This window comes from Jaculus jaculus, chromosome 5 (genome assembly GCF_020740685.1).
Source record: "Jaculus jaculus isolate mJacJac1 chromosome 5, mJacJac1.mat.Y.cur, whole genome shotgun sequence".
Lineage (NCBI taxonomy): Eukaryota > Metazoa > Chordata > Mammalia > Rodentia > Dipodidae > Jaculus > Jaculus jaculus.
Window position 1 is genome coordinate 36,536,392 of NC_059106.1, and position 21,248 is coordinate 36,557,639.

Sequence of the window (21,248 nt, forward strand, 5' to 3'; positions counted from 1 at the left end):
TCCTCCCCTCAAGTGCTGGGAATAGAGGATTTGAATCAGGAGGCCTACCCTGTGCTGCCTCATGTCTTCCCTATAAGGATATTTGTTTACTCCCAAGCTTCCCAAATGTATAGGGAGGAGAAACCTAAGTAGGATTTCTAGCTCCATCTATATCTAACAACACAGTCCTAAAATTGTACCTCCCATATATCAACTTTCCCTTTTAATAGTATAATCACCGTTTTGTTACCTATGGTGTATTTCAAACAGTATGTTGTCATTTATTCTCTGAATCTTGGAGTGATGGATTCTTGAAGAATTGGATTGTTTGTGAATATTTCACATGAGAAGAAACCTCTCAAGATTCACCTGTCTCCATATATAAAGTCTTTGTGTCTCTCCTGTTGTCCCTAGACAGGTATTGTATTAGGGTGCCTTTGAGTTGAGCTTCCCACTGCAAACTTTGCAGGGTGATGTCTTCTCATCTCTCGTCCTTCTGGGCCTTAGATATCAGAAGTGCCTGATACCAGGTGCCCACAGCAGTCACATCTCTGGTCTTCTGGAGCTTCTAGTGCCAATCAGTCCCTGTGACCTCTCCACAGCAGCCCGAGGTAGGGTGTGGATCTTCTCAGGGTCACCTGGATGCCCTGCATCTCATAGAAATGTCCTTCTGTACCCTTACCTAAGAGTCACTTCAGTTGTTTTCATATCTGGACTGTGCTTCAATAGTGTTAGAGTGAACATGGCTGTGAAGCCCTTGACATTCAGATTTCTGCATCTTTTGGTATGTACCAACAATGGTGATTGTTATGTCATATGGTAGGTCTATATTTAAAGTTTTGAAGAATCAGCATACTACTTTGAAAAATGTCTGTATACTATGGTTTCCTTTTTGAATGCCCCCTTGTCTCCTCAAGCATTTTTAATCTGCCATTGTTTTTGACATAGCCATTGTGACAGGCGTCTAGAGTCTTCACAAAGTTATGTTTTGATGAATTTTATCTGCTGAAAATTTTTTTAGCATCTAAACTGTCCCAAGAGCCCCTGAAAGAGTGTATAAATATTCTTTTGTAGCCAGGCATGGTGGTACACACCTTTAATCCCAGCTCTCGGGAGGTAGAGGTAGGAGGATCACCATGAGTTCAAGGGCACCCTGAGACTAAAGACTGAATTCCAGGTCAGCCTGGGCTAGAGTGAAACCCTACCTCAAAAAAAAAAAAAAAAAAAAAAATATATATATATATATATATATATATATATATATATAATCTTTTGTCTTGCATTGCTGCTGGGCATTTTAGACCAAGGGAGTGGTTGGGCCCACTTAAAACCATTTGTTTTTCTGAGATCCAGGGGATATGCATATACCCTGATCCCAAGAGCTTGAGCATTTAGGTTCTATTCCATCAAATAGATTATGTTAATGCTTAAATACTCAGTGCATGGGCATATTCTATTGACCTGGATGTTTCTGTGTGGTGAACATGGGCTGCAGATTTTGTTTATGTTGTAATTCACTGGAAAATTATAGTCACATTTTCTTGAATTCCTATATTAACTCAGGTAAGATATTTGTATTGACTTCTTTCTCCCATATTACAAATCAAATGACACTTACAAGAAGACATTGGTAATACCCACAGAATAGAGTAGGTTCCTGCCATTTCTTCCCAAGGCTGAGGACTTGGGTTGAAGAGAACTGTCATTGCAGGGGTCCATCTCATTTGAGGACGTGTCTGTGGACTTTACCTCAGAGGAGTGGCAGGAGCTGGATGCTGCCCAGAGGACCCTCTATAGGGATGTGATGCTGGAGAACTACAGCAGCCTGGTGTTCTTGGGTGAGTCTAACTCCCTGTAACCCATAGCAACTTTTGGTTGATGAGTATATGAATCAGAGTTAAATTTTTTATGTTGTTGTTTGTTTTGTTTTTCGAGGTAGGGTTTCACTCTAGCTCAGGCTGTCCTGGAATTCACTATGTAGTCTCAGGGTGGCCTCCCTCCTACCTCTGCCTCCTGAGTGCTGGGATTAAAGGCGTGTGTCACCATGCCTTGTGATGTGTTAATTTTTAATACTAAGTCTATATTATATATTTTAACTGACAGCTGGTAATGGCACATGTGTATGGAGAACATAGTAGCTTTTCAGGACACTAAAATAATGTGTAATGATCACATGTTAATGTAGCCTCAAAGTCAGCTCAGGTAGTACTTGTTACTATTGAGAACATGTGAAGGCTCTGATAGCTACATGAAATATTCATATAGTTGCTATCTATCATAAACGTACTTCTCTAAGCACATTATAAATTACTTATCACTTGTATATGTTCCCCAGTAAAAGTTCCTATCCTTGCATCCTTCTCTCCCCTATACCCTTGCCACACCACAGTCTTGTAACCACTGTTTTATTGTCTGCTTCTTTCAGGTCAATTTTGGCTTGCAACCAGAATGAGAATAGATCTGATTTTTCTTTTTTTTTTTAAATTAATTAATTTATTTATTTATTTATTTATTTGAGAGTGACAGACACAGAGAGAAAGACAGATAGAGGGAGAGAGAGAGAATGGGCGTGCCAGGGCTTCCAGCCTCTGCAAACGAACTCCAGACGCTTTTGCCCCTTGTCCATCTGGCTAATGTGGGACCTGGGGAACCGAGCCTCGAACCAGGGTCCTTAGGCTTCACAGGCAAGCGCTTAACCACTAAGCCATCTCTCCAGCCCAGATCTGATTTTTCTTTGCGTGTGATGTATTTTGTTGACTTTACTGGGAGGGGTTACCATTAAAGCAACATCTAAATTGACCACTAATGTAGAGAGTTCATGGCCCAAAGAAAGGTTACATTAATTCTAGTTTGAGGAATAAGTAAGATTCCTGGAGTTCTTGAGGCAAAGGTGGCCCTTAGATAGCTGTGTTTCTGAAGAATTGCATCCCTAGTCAGGTCCGTCCCCCGTTCCCCCCCCTGCCCCCCCGCATTGGTTTTTTTTTGAGGTAGGCTCTCACTCTAGCTCAGGCTACCTGGAATTCACTCTGTAGTCTCAGGGTGGCCTTGAACTCAAGGCAGTCCTTCGACATCTGCCTCCTTAGTGCTGGGGTAAAGGCATGTGCCTTTTTTTTTTTTTTTGGTCTTCTTTGATATAGGGTCTCACTCCTCACTCTAGCCCAGGCTGACCTGGAATTCAGTATGTAGTCTCTGGGTGGCCTTGAACTCACAGTTACCCTCCTACCTCTGCCTCCTGAGTGCTCATGCCTTTCCCTGTCATAGTTTTTCAGTATCAGGCCTGTATTCCCTCCCATGGAGCAGGTCCTCCATCCAGTTAGAGAGTGGTTGGTTTGCCCTATAACAGACATGCTACTATTGCATCCATTGGCTCATTTGCCCTGGATGGCCAAACTTAAGGCTTGCAGTGTCTACTGTTGTTTATCTCCACTGATGACTTCTCTTTCTCCCATGGAACTGCATGTAGCATAGCTTTTTCTAGCTTTCTGTCAGCTGGTTTACAGGAGGAGGTTTTCAGCTCAGCGCCAGCAAGATTTCTCAGTGACCTTGCAGCAAGTCATGTGTATTCTTCAGCATTAGGGTCTTACCATCTATTCCTGATGGGAAACCAGGGGTCTCAGCAATGGCCTGTAATGTTTTGGGGGCATCAAGGATCTCCTTGGCCAACAACTCACTGGAAGGTATCCCATCCCTGGCACTGAAAATTTTCTAGTAACAATCTATGGTTTCTGTATGTGCCAACAGCTAGTTTATTAATGGTGGTGCCTATATATTTAAAGCATAATTGTCATATTCATATATATATATGTAAATTATTTTTATTTTGAGAGAGAAACAGAGGGAGAGAGAGAGAGATAATTGGCATGAAAGGCTTCAGAAAGGGCTTTAGCCACTGAAATTCATTGACTATAGCTCAGGTCCTGAATTGGAGCTGTTATCTTTCATCATTCTACCTCACTTTGCACTCTGGCATAATCTGTATATCATTTTCCACTTACAGGGCACTGCATAACAAAGCCTATATTGATCTTCAAATTGGAGCATGGATTTGGACTAGGGAAAGTACCAGAAGCTTCAGTTTGCAGCCTCCCAAGTAAGTGTATGCATATTGAGCAACAGAGGTCAGTAAGAAAAGAGCTCAGTATCATGATACTGGTCATATTGAGCTGTTTTCAACAACTTTTATCCAAACCCAGTCATCAAGGCAGATATTCTTGTACATCAAACACTTCATTTCTACATTTTTAGGATAGAGTTACTCGTGTCAACCCTTCTTGTTTTTTTCCAGAAGCGCATTTTGCTAGGTTATTCAATCCACATATAAAACTTTGAAAATTTCCTTTTAGATTTTTTTTTTTCCCATGGTAGGTTTTCACTCTAGTTAGGCTGACCTGAAATATATAGTCTCAGGGCGGCCTTGGACTCTCAGTGATCTTCCTACCTCTGCCTTTCAAGTGCTGGGATTAAAAGAGTGTGCCACCATGCCCAGCTCCTTCTAGCTTTTTAAGACAGCATGTTAATGCAGTGTGAGGTGGTTTCAAACTTGCTATGTACCTGAGACTCATCTTAAATGCTTGATCATCCTGCCACACCTCCCACATGCTGGGCCCATAGGCATGTACTGCCACATCCGTTTATTTGAGAGAGAGGAAGAGGGCGAGAAAACGAGAATGGATGTACCAGGGCCTCCAGCCACTACAAATTAACTCCAGACACATGCACCACCTTGTGCATCTGGCTTATGTGGGTCCTGGGGAGTCAAACCTAGGTCCTTTGGCTTTGTAGGCAAACACCTTAAGCACTAAGCCATATCTCCAACCCACGTTTAGAGATTTTTATTGGATATTTGTTTACCTCTATCCCCAGTTATCATTATTTCCTTTTGGCTTTCATATATATATTTATTTATTTATTTGAGAGAGAGAGAGAATAGGCACTCCAGGGCCTCTAGCATTGTAAACCTACTATAGACACATGTTCCACCTTATGCATCTGGCTTACATGGGTACTGGGGAATTGAACCTGGGTCCTTATGCGTCACAAGCAAGTGCCTTAACTCCTAAACCATCTCTCTAGCCCTATTAATCCTTTTTGTCAAAGCTTAGAGTGAACAGATTATTTGGCATCATTAGATGCACAATGGGATTGGATTTTCCAGTAGATGGCCTGATTTGCACAGTTTGCTGCTTATCAAGTGATGTTGCTGTTTTTTTGGGTTCTCAAAGCACTGAGACCCACAGGCAGAGTTCCAAATCCATCTGGTCTTTTACAATCTGATACTCAGGGAATACCCTTTGAGTTAGACTTTTACTTCTGTCACTGAACAAAATTGGTTGCCTCTGGAGTGACTAGACTAGAAATCATCAAGCTTGTTGAAGTCAGCAGTGGCTCCTTCTGTGCACATGAGCAAGTTTCTTAAGCAAATGAATGCACTCTGTTGATCACAACATAATCTTAATAGGCCAATCCTCATCCAGCATCTAGTACCAATTGTTAAGGTAAGAACAGAGGAGTGTTCCCTCCTGGCAGTTATACATAAAGGCACATAGGTAATATGCTATGCCAATTGGTTGTTTTCTGTCTCTTGCTCGTCATGTTCCCTGCCTCAGTTATTTCTCTCATACACTTATGAATTTTTACCTTCGTAGTTCTGCTAGACTTTGCACTCATATTTGTTTTTTTCTAATATTTCCTTGTATATCAATTTTACCTTCCTTTTATGTTTATATCTTGTTTTAATGTTGCTTTTTTGTTTTAAGATTATTTTATTATTTACTTAGCTATTTTTTTTTCTTTTGTTTTTTCAAGGTAGGGTCTTGCTCTTGCCCAGACTGACTTGGAATTCACTATATAGTCTCAGGCTGGCCTGTTATAGCCTTTTAGACTTTATCCTTGTTTGTTCCCCTTTTTTGTACATATAAATAAATACTACATACAAGAATTCGCATATGGAAGCAGCATGTAGTTGTAGGCATTATTAGTTGGGTTACTTTGCAGCATAGTTCTTTCCAGGTGGATCTATCCATTTTCCTCCAAATTTCATAATTTCATTTTTCCATATTGCTCAATAAAATCTCATTATCTAACAACCATATTTTCATTATCCATTCATATGTTGATAGATATGTACATTGGTTCCATATCATAGCTATTATAAATAGAGTGCCAATAAACAAGGAGGCATAGTATATAGTATGCAGTCCTTAGGGTATAGACCTGGAGTTGTATGCCATACAGCTATATCACATGACAGCTCTATTTCTAGTTTTCTGAAAAACTCCCATGCTGTTTCTATAACAGTTGCAGTAGCTTACTATCCCACCAGCAGTAAATAAGTTTCTTTTTCTCTACACCTTCTCCAGCATTATTAGTTTTCTATTTTCTGACTGGGGTGAGATGGCATCTGAAACAAGGGCTTTTTTGTTTTGTTTTGTTTTAATATATTTATTTTATTCATTTGAGAGGGAGAAAGAAGCAGAGGGGGAGAGAAAGAGAGGGAGAATGGGCACATTAGGGCCTCCAGCCACTCACTGTAAACGAACTCCAGACGCATGTGCCCCTTGTGCATCTGGCTTATGTAGGTCCTGGAGAATCAAACCGGGATCTTCTGGCTTTGCAGGCAGATTCCTTATGTGCTAAGTCATCTCTCCAGCTCCCACCACCACCACCAAACAAGGCTTTTGAGGATTTTTTTTTCCTTTTGTTGTTTCAAGGTTGGGTCTATTCTACCATTCTAGCCCAGGTTGACCTATAACTCACTCTGTAGTCCTAGCCTGGCCTCAAACTTACAGTGATCCTCCTACCTCTTCCTCCCACATGCTTGGATTAAATGAGTGTGCCACTATGCCCAGCTTCCAAAAGTTTTCAATTTTATTTTCCTGATTGCTGGGGATATTGAACACTTATTATCATACTTACAGACCATTTGTGTTTCCTTTTTTGTGAATTGTGTATTAATTTCATTAGCCCATTAGGTGATTGACTATGTTTGTGTTGGTTGGTTTTGGTTGTTTTAGTGTTTAATTAATTATTATTGTTATTTTTGTTGTTGTGGTTTATTTATTTGAGAGCGACAGAGAGAGAAAGGGTGGGGGGGAGAGAGAGAGAGAATGGGCGTGCCAGGGCTACCAGCCACTGCAAACGAACTCCAGACACATGCGCCCCCTTGTGCATCTGGCTAACGTGGTCCTGGGGAATCGAGCCTCGAACCGGGGTCCTTAGGCTTCACTGGCTAAGCCATCTCTCCAGCCCATTTTTTTGTTTTTTTATGGTAGGGTCTCATTCTAGCTCAGGCTGACCTGGAATTCACTATGCAGTCTCAGGCTGTCCTCAAACTCAAGTGATCCTCCTACCTGTGCTTCTCCAATGCTAGGATAAAATGCATGTGCCACCACTCCCAGCAAGTATAGAATCATTTTAATGGAAATGGATAGAGTAGGCATCCATGTCATGCTTCCAATTTTAGAGAAATGGTCTATATGTTTCTTTATTATAATGGTGACAGCATATAGAGAGAGAATAATAGGTTTGACAGGGTCTTTTGCCACTGCAAACAAACTCCAGATGCACTTACCTCTGTGTACATCTGTCTTTATGCGGATACTGAGGAATCTAACCCATGCCAGCAGGCATTGCAAGGAAGAACCTTTAACCCCTGAGCCATCTCCCCAGCCCATGACCTTACTATTTTGATCTATAGTCTATTTATTCCTATTTTCCCTCAGGACTTTCATCATGAAGCTAGGTTAGCCTTTATTGAATACATTTTCTGCATCGTTTAAGGTGATCATGTGATTGCTATTCTAAAACTTACTCAGGTATTGTATTATATTTACTGATTCACAAATATTGAACCAATTTTGCATGCTTGGTATCAAGTCTAGTTTGTCTTGATTGTTGGATGATTTTCTTAATGTATTCTTTTTAAAAAATTTTTGTTTATTTTTATTTACTTGAGAGCGACAGATAGACAGAAAGAGAAAGAGGCAGATAGATAGAGAATGGGCACGCCAGGGCCTCCAGCCGCTGCAAACGAACTCCAGATGTGTGCGCCCCCTTGTGCATCTGGCTAATGTGGAACCTGGGGAATCAAGCCTTGAACTGGGATCCTTAGGCTTCGCAGGCAAACGCTTAACCACTAAGCCATCTCTCCAGCCCCTTAATGTATTCTTGAATTTATTTTGCTAATATCTTATTAAGAATTTTTGCATCTATGTTCATCTGGGAAATTGGTCTGTTTTCTTATATTGTTGTGTTTTTATCCCATTTTGCAACCAGGGTAATCCTGTATTCAAAGAATGAATATGGTGTTGTTCTTTCTCTTTCTCTGTTATAAAACAGTTTGAAAAGGATAACTTAATTTTTGTTTATTTACTTGAGAGAGAGGGACAGATGGCTAGATATATAGAGAGAATGGGAGTACCAGGGTCCTCAGCTGTTGCAAATGAACTCCACATGCATACACACCTTCTGCATCTGTCTTATATAGATCCTGGGTAATTGAACCTAGGTTCTTTGGCATTGCAGGCAAGTGCCTTAACCACTAAGCAATCTCTGTGAGGAGACTTAATTACAGCTTTAATCTCATTATTGGTAATGGGTTGATATATAGTATTGACATCTTGCAGTTTTATCTTTGAAAGGTTGTAAATGTTTTCTAATTCATCCATTTCTGTTAAGTGTTTCACCTTTTTGATGTTTTTGTTTGTTTGTTATTTTGATTTTTATTTTATTTATTTATTTTCTTTTTAGGTAGGGTTTCACTCTAGGCCAGGCTGACCTGGAATTCACTATGTAGCCTCAGGGTGGCCTTGGACTCATGGCAGTCCTCCAAACTCTGCCTCCTCAGTACTAGCGTTAAAGGTGTGTTACACCATGCCCAGGCAGCTTTTGGGGGTTTATGTTTTCAAAGTATTTTGTAATGATATTCTGAGTTTCATTCATATATGTTGCATCCACTCCCATTTGTGATTCTGATTTTAATTTGCATCTTCTCATTTTTGTTAGTTTTTATTCTGATTTTAATTTGCATCTTCTCATTTTCGTTAGTTTTGCTATGGGTTTCAGTCTTTTGGGGCTAGAGAGATGGCTTACTGGTTAAGGCACTTGCTTATGAAGCCTAAGGACCATTGTTCAACTCTGTAGATCCATGTAAGCCAGACACACAAGGTAATACAAGCACAAGGTCACACATGCACACTAGGTGACACATGTGTCTGATTTCTTTATTACAGTGGCTAGAGGCCCTGGAATGCCAATTCTCTCTCCCTCTCATTAAGAAAAATAATTTAAAAAAACCAAATTTTTGTTTTATTGTTTTTGTGTCATTTTCTTTTTCCATTTGTGTTGATTGGAGGTATACAAGCATGGAAACTATCATATCTATACAAATGTTGAAAAGAATATTTTTGTACGTGTTGAAAAGTGCAACAGGTTCCATTTATGTATAGTTGCTGAAGGGTAATGTCAAGTGTCCTCCATTGCTCTCCTCTATTACAGGCATTTTTACTGGATCCAGCGTCTTTCACTGATCTCAGAGCATGCTATTTTGGGGGGGACCTCTACAATTCTCCAATCTCTGTTTCAGTCTCTGGACTGGGGCTACATATATGTGTGGCTGTGCTTGGCTATTTATGTGTGCCCTGAGGAGTGCATGCAAGTGTTTTCTCAGGTCTCAGATTCTCAGTCTTTCCCAGAAAGTGCTGCTAGCCACTGAGTCATCTCTGGCCCACAAGTCTATTCTGATGTGATTGAGGTTTTAAATATAATTGTTTGCATATATATAATTTGTTATTAATATAATTCTTCAATTAGGGAGGGCAAACCCCTAATCCATTAACACCATAAAACACGAAATGAAAGAGCAGCAACATCAATAATGGGAGATAACTAAGGAACGTCAAAGACAGTAAATATGGGGGCTAGGGAAATAGCTCTGGTTAAGGATGCTTTCCTGCAAGCCTGACTTCCAACTTTGATTTCCCTGCACTGATGAAAAGTTGGATGAAAGTGGTGCATGTGGCTACTGTAATGGGAGGTGGAGCCAAGAGTATCTGGTACCTTGTAGAACAGCTAGATTGCCTCACATGCCATGGGGGAAATTCCAAAGGAGAACCTATCACAAGCATGTTGGTAGGAGAGGATAAATAACCCCAAGTTTGTACTCAGATCTTCATATGTGCATCATGTCGTATCTGTGCCCATACACACATACTACCACCACCAAACAGTAAACCTGAAAAAAAAAAGTGTGGATGAAAGAAGAAACAAAATTGGGCTGGAGAGATGGCTTAGCGGTTAAGCACTTGCCTGTCAAGCCTAAGGACACTGGTTTGAGGCTTGATTCCCCAGGACCCACGTTAGCCAGATGCACAAGGGGTGCACATGTCTGGAGGTCCTTTGTAGTGGCTAGAGGCCCTGGCGTGCCCATTCTCTATCTATCTATCAGCCTCTTCTCTCTCTGTCTGTTGCTCTCAAATAAATAAGTAAATAAAAGAAGAAACAAAATTGACTACCAAGAAACCACTAAAAATAACAAAATGCAAAACAAAAAACTCACAAGGGAAATGGGAATTATTCAGAAAAAAGCAGGTACTGTCACATGCATGCATGCATACATACATGCATGCATACAGACACAAACATATTCCCTTTAATGGGAAAATGACCCTTCCTCCCCTGCAATTCCAGTTTGTAATGGTAACACAGTAGTACAGTCATTAAATCTGTGTGTGGGACTGGAGAGATGGCTTAGCAGTTAAGTGCTTGCCTGTGAAGCCTAAGGACCCTGGTTTGAGGCTCAATTCTCCAGGACCCACATTAGCCAGATGCACAAGGGGGCGCACACTTCTGGAGTTTGTTTGCAGTGGCTGGAAGCCCTGGCGCGCCCATTCTCTCTGTCTCTATCTGCCTCTTCCTCTCTCTGTCTGTCACTCTCAAATAAATAAATAAAAAACAAAAAAATATATATATGTGTGTTCCTTCAGGTGAGAAAGGGTTATATAATAATAGACTTTTCTTCTGTCAGTGTTCCCTAACCTGAACTACCCTGCTTTCTAGACCAGATGCAATCTGACCTCCTTTGGGTATGGAATTGGAACTCTCTAAGACAGCATTTTTCTTTTTTTTTAATTTTTTTTTTATTTATTTATTTGAGAGCAACAGACACAGAGAGAAAGACAGATAGAGGGAGAGAGAGAATGGGCGCGCCAGGGCTTCCACCCTCTGCAAACGAACTCCAGACGCGTGCGCCCCCTTGTGCATCTGGCTAACGTGGGACCTGGGGAACCAAGCCTCGAACCGGGGTCCTTAGGCTTCACAGGCAAGCGCTTAACCGCTAAGCCATCTCTCCAGCCCAAGCATTTTTCTTTTTAAAGTAAGCCCAACAGACTGGCCTTTTTTTTTTTTTTTTTTTTTTAATCCAAGACAGCGAGAATGAAAAAGAGAGAGAATTGGCATGCCAGAGCTCCCAGCCACTACAGTTGCATTCCAGACATATACACCCCCTTTGTGCATCTGGCTTACGTGGGACCTGGAGAGTCAAACATGAGTCCTTCAGCTTCACAGGCAAGGCTTTAACCGCTACACCATCTCTTCAGCCTCAAAGCAGCATTTTATTGTCTGAAACAATGTAGGAGTCCTGTCCTCCTGAGTCTGTCATGTGCTGGCTAAATGTTTTGGACCCATTTCTGATGATTCAACGAAGGGAGATGATTGCCTTCTGTGGGTAGAGATCAGCCCAGAGTTCTAGCCCTTTATTCATGCTTGATTTTGACCAGATTGTGCCCTCATCAGACCTATGAGGTACTTCCTCATGAAGTTCACAGAGTTGCTGAAGCCATTCATTTGTCATGTGTGGTGTTTGATTGTAAATAACCCCATAGCCTCAGGTATGTTTGATTAAGCTTCCTGCTTGGTTTCCAGTAGTTGTCCCCCTGCTAGAGGAGGTGTGTTACTGGGGGAAGATCTTGAGTCCAGCTCTAAGGTGTTCTGAGTCACTTTTTTGTAAAATTATTTATTTATTTATTTGAGAGCGACAGACACAGAGAGAAAGACAGATAGAGGGAGAGAGAGAGAATGGGCGCACCAGGGCTTCCAGCCTCTGCAAACGAACTCCAGACGCGTGCGCCCCCTTGTGCATCTGGCTAACGTGGGACCTGGGGAACCGAGCCTCGAACAAGGGTCCTTAGGCTTCACAGGCAAGCGCTTAACTGCTAAGCCATCTCTCCAGCCCCTGAGTCACTTTTTGTTTACTGGTGCTGGTGGTTGTCTCTGAAGGAGATGAAGGAAGTCAGCTTCTTTCACCAGTGTGAAGCATCCTCCTGAATCTGTAAGCCTGAAATGACCCTTTTCCCTTAAGCTGTCTCTTGTCAGGTGTTTGTAACAGCAACAAGAAGGTAATTATAGGGCTGAAGAAATGGCTTTGTGGTTAAGCTCTTTCCTGTGAAGCCTAAGAACCCTGGTTCGAGGCTCTATTCCCCAGGACCCACGTTAGCCAGATGCACAAGGGGGCACACATGTCTGGAGTTCGTTTGCAGTGGCTGGAGGCACGCCCATTCTCTCTCTGCCTCTTTCTCTCTCTGACTGTCACTCTCAAATAAATAAATAAAAATAAAATGAAAAAAATTTTTTCTCAATTTTTATTAACATTTTCCATGATTTAAAAATATCCCATGGTAATACCCTCCCTCCCCCTCCCACTTTTCCCTTTGAAATTCCATTCTCCATCATGTCCCCTCCCCCTCTCAATCAGTCTCTCTTTTATTTTGATGTCATCATCTTTTCCTCCTCTTATGATGGTCTTGTGTAGGTAGTATCAGGAACTGTGAGGTCATGGATATCCAGGCCATTTCATGTCTGGAGGAGAATGTTGTAAGGAGTCCTACCCTTCCTTTGGCTCTTACATTCTTTCTGCCACCTCTTCCACATTAGACCCTGAGCCTTGGAAGGTGTGATCGAGATGTTATTCAGTACTCCAGTTACTTCTTTCCAGCACTGTGATACCTTCTGAGTCATCCAAAGGTCACTGCCATCTGAAAAGAGAAGATTCTCTACCCAAAGTGAGAGTAGCATTAATATAAGGGTATGAATATTAAGAGAAGTGCTTACTGGGCAGTTTGATAAGCATAGTATATATTTTTCCAGACATCAGCAGATATTACACCCCCCAGGGCTTGTGACTACCCCTGTTTTAAGTTTTCAGTATCAGGGTTGTATTCCCCCCTATGGAGCGGGCCTCTAGTCCAATTGGAGGGCAATTAATTGGTTTCCACCATGACAGATGTGCCACTATTGCACCCATTGGCTCATTTGGCCTGGCTGGCCAATTATAAGGCTTGCAGTGTCCACTGTTGAGTATGTTCACTAGTGGTATCTCTTTCTCCCATTGAACTACTTGTAGAATGGCTTCTTCCAGCTTTCTGTCAGCTGGTGTACATGGAGAAGGTTATCAGCTCATTTCCAGCAGGATTTTTCAGTGGCCTTGGCAATCCAAGTATGTGGAGTCTTCAGCAATAGGGTCTTACCATCTATTCCTGGTGGAAAACCAAGGGCCTCGGCAATGGCCTATAATGTTTTGAGGGCATCAGGGACCTCCCTGGCCAACAACTCACTGGAGGTATCCCATCGCTGGCACTGAAAGTTTTCTAGCAACAATCTATGGCTCCTCAGTGTACCATTGTCTGAAACCTGAAGATTCCATATGATTTATTTGCATCCTCCTAGATTTTGATTAGCCCTCCCTCCACCTTTCCTTTACTCCGTCTCTTCCCCTGACCTCACTTTGGGCCTTTTCACCCCCATTAATCTGTTCTTCTACTTACATATATACAATACCAACCTATTAAGCCACCCCCTCCCTTCCTTTCTCTTCCCTTTATATCTCCTTTTTAACGTACTGGTCTTTGCTACCGAGTTTTTTCCTTTTCACACAGAAACCCAATTATCTGTAGCTAGGATCCACATATGAGGGAGAACATGCAGCGCTTGGCTTTCTGGGCCTGGGTTACCTCACTTAGTATAATCCTTTCCAGATCCTTGGGCTTGGCAAGCAGGCAGGCGCCTTAACTGCTAAGCCATCTCTCCAGCCCCACAAGGTGTTTGGTTTTTTTTTTTTTTTTTTCTTGTTTGGGGGGCATAAATACCAGATGTGAATTCCTATATGTGTAGTGGGCGTAAATCAGGAAAAAAAAATGCTGCACTGCATCAATTGACACATCTTCCCTGGTATTTTCTTTTTTTTTTTTTTTTGGTTTTTCGAGGTAGGGTCTCACTCTAGCTCAGGCTGACCTGTAATTCACTATGGAGTCTCAGGGTGGCCTCGAACTCACGGTGATCCTCCTACCCCTGCCTCCCGAGTGCTGGGATTAAAGGCGTGCGCCACCACGCCCGGCTGGTATTTTCTTTTTAATATTTATTTTTTGGAAAGCAGAGGCAAGGTGGGAAATGGATATGCCAGTGCCTCCTACCACAGCAAATGAACTCCAGATCTATGTGTCTCTTTGCATTTGGCTTCACATGGATACTGGGGGTTCAAACCTGGGCTATCAGGATTTGCCAGAAAGCATTTTAATGGCTGAGCCATCTCTTCAGCCCGCCTGTTTTTTGTTTTGGTTTTGGTTTTGGTTTTTTGAGGTAGGGTCTCACTCTAGCTTGGGCTGACCTAGAATTCACTATTTAGTCTCAGGGTGGCTTCAAACTCACAGTGATCCTCCTACCTCTTCCTCCCAAGTGCTTGGATTAAAGGTGTGAGCCACCACACCTGGCTCATATATTTCATATTTGTAGAGAACTGTTCTTGACAATTCTCCTCTGGTTGTCTCCATAATGACCTCTAGTACTGAGAGAGCCAACCAATAAGGAGACAGTATGTAGCTCAGTACCAGCTTGAATTCTCTCTGTCCTTCAGCCAACGTGTGCTATCTTTTCCAATAGAATCAGGCCATCTAGTTTTGGGATGCAGCCAATATCAGTTGTATTTGTCTATTGCTTTCAGGATGTTAGGGGTTTCCCTGGCCAAGAACCTATAGGGAGGTGACCCAGCACTAGAATTTTTTTTCAAGAACATTGTGGCTTCTGGGTTTATACTTTCCTTAATTTTTTATTTTCTTTATTTGTTTTTATTGAGGTGATGTCTCATCCTAGCTCAGGTTGACCTGGAACTCACTCTATAGTCCTAAGACTGGCATCAAACTCAGAGCAATCCTCCTACCACTGTCTCCCAAGTGTTGGAATAAAGGCTAGCACCATGACACCTGGCCATATTTGTACTTTTTTTTTTTGTAGAATTTGTTGTGGTGTTTTTTTGTTTTTTTGTTTTTTTGGTTTTCTTTTGGTTTTTCGAGGTAGGGTCTCACTCTGGCTCAGGCTGACCTGGAATTCACTATGTAGTCTCAGGGTGGCCTCGAACTCTCAGAGATCCTCCTACCTCTGCCTCCCGAGTGCTGGGATTAAAGGCGTGCGCCACCATGCCCGGCTTTTTTTTTTTTTTTAATGTAGGGTCTCACTCTAGCTGACCCATATAATTCACTATGTAGTCTCAGAGTGGCCCTGAACTCACAGTGATCCTCCTATCTCTGACTCCCAAGTACTGCAATTAAAGACATGTGCCACCACAGCCATCTTTTTCTAGATTAAAAAATTATTTATTTGTTTATTTATTAAGAGTGAGAGAGACAGATAGAGAGAGAATGGGTGCGCTACCTTCAACATCTGACTTGCATGGATTCTGGGGAATTAAACCTGGGTCCTTTGGCTTTGCAGGCAAGCACCTTAACCTCCAACCAATCTCTCCAGCCCATGTATGCACTGATCAATGCAAATAAACTTTACCATGTTGGAAGAAGCTCTGCAGGTGCTGTCCCACCCACATGTTTAAAGCATACACCATTTAGTTGATCCCAAGAATTATTACTTAAAGGGTCATGTCACCTGTTTTACCATAATATAAGATGAAGGGCAACAACACTTTGAAATCAATATATTACTTTAGCTTTGTATAATCCATAATCATCTTCATGAGTCAGTCTACTTCCTTATCCTGGCGAACATCCCAGAAACTTACATACAGCTCACTGTCCCTACTTGCATCCTAAATATAGATAGTTGAAGGAAATCTTTTCATTTGACATGTGAAAGAGGTATAGGATATTTATGTCTTTAAATACAATATAGAAAAGGAATAATTGAGAAAACTACAGGTGAAATGTACTGTTTAGTAGCAGCTGAGAAGTTGGTAACTAGTTTATCTTCATGTGTCAACAGGGTTAAAGACAAAAATTTAGTAATTTATAAAGGACTGAATACAGTTAGGTCAATTCAATATTTACAGTTTTTCTAAGAATAGTAATATACACTGTTACAATATAATTCCACAAAAATGACATGCATAATGATATTTTTTAATATCATTTGATGTTCATTAAGTGACTGGTCCAATTGACACCAGCCAGGAAAATCACAAGAGACATTTATGGCAAAGTGGAATCACCAACAGCAAGAAAAAGACCCTAAATGAAAAAATGATTGAAGTAAGTAAAACAATTTTTGTTTCCCAGTGCTTTATTCATCAAAATCTATTATGTATACTACATTTTTTGTGTGCTCCTAACATTTCAAATCTATTTGTAGCAAGTGAACACTATTCAGTAATGTTTTCTAAAGAACTTAACTCAGTCCTGGGGAAATGGCTCAGTCATTAAAGTGTTTGCTGCAAATACATGAAGTTCTGAGTTTGGATCCACAATACCTATGTAAAACTCCAGGTATTTCTTCATGCCTTCCCTCCATCCCCCCATCTCTGGAAAGATGGCAAGATTCTGGTTCAATGTGAGATCCTGTCTCCAAAAATCCATGGGAGAATCATTCAGAAGATATATTAATATTGATGCCTGGTCAAAATGCGCATATGTGTGCATGCACATGACACTTGCACACACTTGTTAAAGAAACACATATTGGAACTGGAGATTTGGCTTAGTGGTTAACGTACTTGCCTGCGAAGCCTAAGGACCTGGGTTCGATTCTCCAGTACCCATGCAAGCCAGATACACAAGGTAGACCATGTGTCTGGCATCTGTTTGCATTGGCTGGAGGCCACTATCTATCTGCCTCTTTCTGTCAAATAAATAATAAAGTATTTTTTAATTAAAATTAAAAAAAAGAAACACATGCCAGAATGTGTCATTTTTCCATAAGGAGCCTGACAAGATGAGAGATTGAGAAATACCTAACAAGTTTATTGTGTCTTTCAAGCCTTTTAAACATGCTAAACATCTTAAACTTCATAAAAACAATCATATTTTACAGTGATGGCTTCCACATATTCTAGTATGTTTGTGTATGTATAAATATGGACATGGAAATGATATCACAATTATGTGGATGTCTGAGGATATCATCAAATTTTCCTCTTGAGTGTTTAAGAAATGCTCTCCCTTTATTGGTTTTTTCATCTTTGTTTCATGCATGCATTACTCTATGTAGCCCATGAGCTTATGGACTATCCTATTTGGTATAGTCAAGTGGATATCATAGATATATGCACGTTATGACCAACTTTATTTCTCTGCTGGTTAATTAAACTTGGGTAAGCAAGCTTGCAATCATACACCTTTATCCACTGAGCCATTTCAGTATATTGGACCAGGACATAATTCTAAACAAATACCATATTGGCTACTAGGGAAGTTTAATATTAATGATAATTGTCATAAATCCACTAAACAATGGAAATCCCCTGTCTAGGTGGCAGTTATAGCTCAAGAAGTAGATTGTGTAAGGAAGCAAACCATTGAATGTAATGTTCTCTAAATTACAGTGTCAATATAGGAGAGTGATAAAAGTTGATTGTGAGAAGCATTGCACTAAGGAATCATAGTTCACAAAACATCAGGAAATATATGCTAGGTATAAGCCTGTGGGTATAAGAAATATAACAAGTTCTTTTATCTCTAGACTGAACTTAAAGTACTTCAGAATACCTACGAAGGGGCAAAATACTATGAATGTAAAGCACATGTGAGGAAGTCTTACCAAGAATCACGCTACCGAAATTATCTTATGTCTCACACCGTCAAAGAAGATTTGTTTTACAATTCAACACTCAGGAAACATCAGAGAATTCGTAGACGAGAGAGTATGCGATATGAGGGTAAGGAATGCAGGGAAATGTTCTTGAATTCCCACCACCCTGTACCTTACAGAACTCGTACAAGTGAGAAGCACTATACAGAATATGGTAAATCTTTCTACTGTAAGAAACAACTCACTAGATATCATTCTGGGGAGCAACATGAATTTCCAGAATATGGCAAAGCAGTAGTTAACAAGGAGCATCTCAGTCATCATATAGATAAGAAACACTATGAATGTTTAGAATGTGGAAAATCTTTCACTAGTAAGGCATATCTCATTATTCATGAAAGAACTCATACTGGTGAGAAGCCCTATGAATGTGAAGAATGTGCAAAGTCTTTCTACTGCAAGAATCAGCTCACAAGACATTATAGAAGTCATACTGGTGAGAAACACCATGAATGTACAGAATGTGGAAAAGCTTTTGCTCGCAAGGAGCACCTCATTCGTCATCAGAGGTCCCATATGGGTGCAAAGCCTTATAAATGTACAGAATGTGGGAAAGCTTTCACTAGCAAAGCATACCTCACTATTCATGAAAGAACTCATATGGGTGAGAAACCTTATGAATGTATACAGTGTGGCAAGGCTTTCTATGCAAAGTCAAAACTCACTACACATCACAAAACTCATACTGGTGAGAAGCCTTATGAATGTAAAGCTTGTGGGAAAGCTTTCTACATGAAGTCACAACTTAGTGCACATGAGAGAATACATACAGGTGAGAAGCCCTACAAATGTCTGCAATGTGGGAAATCATTCTACTGCATGAAACAACTTACTAGACATTATAGAAATCATTCTCATGAGAAGTGCTATAAGTGTACAGGATGTGAAAAAGCATTCACCACCAAAGGATACCTTATTAAACACCAAAGAACTCATACAGGTGAGAAGCCCTATGAATGTGCAAATTGTGGGAAAGCTTTCTATGACAAGACAGATCTCAGTAAACATCAAAGAGCCCACACAGGGGAGAAGCCATACAAATGTACAGAATGTGAGAAAGCTTTCTACACCAAATCACAGCTTAATGTACATGAGCGTTTCCATACAGGTGAGAAACCATATGAGTGTGTACAATGTAGGAAATCTTTCTACTGCAAGAAACAACTCTCTAGACATCATAGAAGTCATTCTGGTGAGAAGAAATATAAATGTACAGAATGTGGAAAAGGTTTAACCACCAAAGGAAACCTTATTAAGCATCAAAGAACCCATCTAGGTGAGAAGCCACATGAATGTACACAGTGTGGCAAAGCTTTCTATGATAAGTCACAACTTGCTACACATCATCGAATTCATGCAGGTGTGAAGCCCTATGAATGTACAGAGTGTGGCAAAGCTTTCTATTACAAGTCACAACTGTCTGTACATCACAGAATTCATACAGGTGTAAAGCCTTACGAATGTAAAGAATGTGGGAAAGCTTTTGCCACCAAAGGAAGCCTTATTAAACATCAGAGAATCCATACAAGTGAGAAGGCATATAAATGTACAGAATGTGGCAAAGCTTTCTTCATCAAGTCTGAACTCACTGTGCATGAGAGAATGCATACAGGTGAGAAGCCCTATGAATGTATGAAATGTGGGAAATCTTTCTACTGCAAGAAACAACTCACTAGACATCATAGAAGTCATTCTGGTGAAAAACGCCATGTGTGTATAGAATGTGGGAAAGCTTTCACGCGCAAGGAGCACCTCACTCGTCATCAGAGAACTCATATTGGGAAGAAACCCTAATGTCCAAAATGTGCAGGAGCTTTCTTACAAATTACCACTGACCACATCAAAAACTTGTACCAGTGAATAGTCCTGTGATTGGGCTCGGGTGTTAAAGGCCTTTTCTGGAAGACACACCTCACACATCCAACTTTCCATACAAGTGAAAAGCATTATATGCTAATGTTCTCTGTACAAGTCACAAGTCAGTAAACATCAGAGAATTCATATAGGTGAGAAGCTATACCATTACACAGAATGTCAGAAAGCTTTCATTCATAAGGTATACCTCATTGTTGATAACAGGACTCAAATGCAAGAAGCACTAAGAATATATACAATGTGTCATCTAAAACTTTGCAAAGTGGAGAAATATCAAATAGAAATTCATCCACATTATATAAATAGAAGGCATCAGATCACTATGGAATTGAGAATCCACTTGAAACAATTGGTAGACTTTTGATATAACTCAGTGACAGTTTGTGCATTTTATGTTAACATGAACAGATATGAATATATTCACATGCCATCATTCATATCCATATACTGAACATTTATGTTTATATATTAGTTGTAAATACAAGCAGCTGTGGAGAGATTGTAGGAAACATAGACTGTCTAATTGGACAAGGCTATTTTTTTATTATGGTCTGTGCAAAATTCCTAATTGATTATTTTGACAACAATGCCTGTGCAGTGTTTGAGCTCATATTGAAGTTCAAGTTATATCCATTATCTTCCTTAATATTTCTTAGTTTTGGATTAATAGTCTATTATTGTTGCCAACCTTTTTTTTTATGTTTGTGAAATATATCATTGAAATGTCATTTTTGGAGTCCTTGGGAAATTGTTAGCATGGTTGCTAGGCAAATATGTGGACTTAGGTTTTGACCCCTATCCTCTATATGATAAAGCTGATATGTGCTGAACATGTCTATAACCCCAATATTGTGTTGTACTAGTGGAGTTAGGAATTCTGGGAGTAGTCATAAAACAGATTGTTGTTATATATCAGTAGTAAGGCCATGTCTTCTGGAAGTAATGGGGTACAGAATGAGACTACTGTGTATTTGTTATATTCATGTCACTGTGGTGCAGCATTTGACAGAAACAACCTGAGATAGAATTATTTGTTTTAAATCATGTTTTAACATGGTTTCATCAATTGTAACTTGACCCCAAGCCTGATGCTGTAACATCCAGGTGGCATAAGAGTGTGTCATTAAAGAGGAGATGCATAAAGCAAAGGAGAGCATGGGTTCCAAGGTTTTTTGTTTGCATGTTTGTTTTGTTTCGTTTTGTTTTTGAGGTAGGGTTTTGTTCTAGCCTAGACTGTCCTGTAATTCACTATGTAGTCTCCATATGGCCTAGAACTCCTAGCAATCCTTCTACCTCTGCCTCCCAAGTAATAGGCT

At 40.5% G+C, this 21,248-nt stretch overlaps 1 protein-coding gene across 3 annotated transcripts in view; it reads left to right on the forward strand.

The window, feature by feature from the left end:
• Positions 1–21,085, forward strand: part of LOC105943965 (zinc finger protein 260-like) — a 27,501-nt gene extending 6,416 nt beyond the window's left edge. For all 3 annotated transcript variants that reach the window (XM_045149982.1, XM_045149983.1, XM_045149984.1), the window contains exons 3-6: positions 1,691–1,817; positions 3,977–4,069; positions 16,399–16,502; positions 17,929–21,085. In XM_045149982.1, coding sequence (XP_045005917.1) covers positions 1,691–1,817; positions 3,977–4,069; positions 16,399–16,502; positions 17,929–19,851 — 2,247 coding nt within the window. In that variant the 3' untranslated portion in view covers positions 19,852–21,085. The remainder of the gene's footprint in view (positions 1–1,690; positions 1,818–3,976; positions 4,070–16,398; positions 16,503–17,928) is intronic.
• Positions 21,086–21,248: the final 163 nt, after the last annotated feature.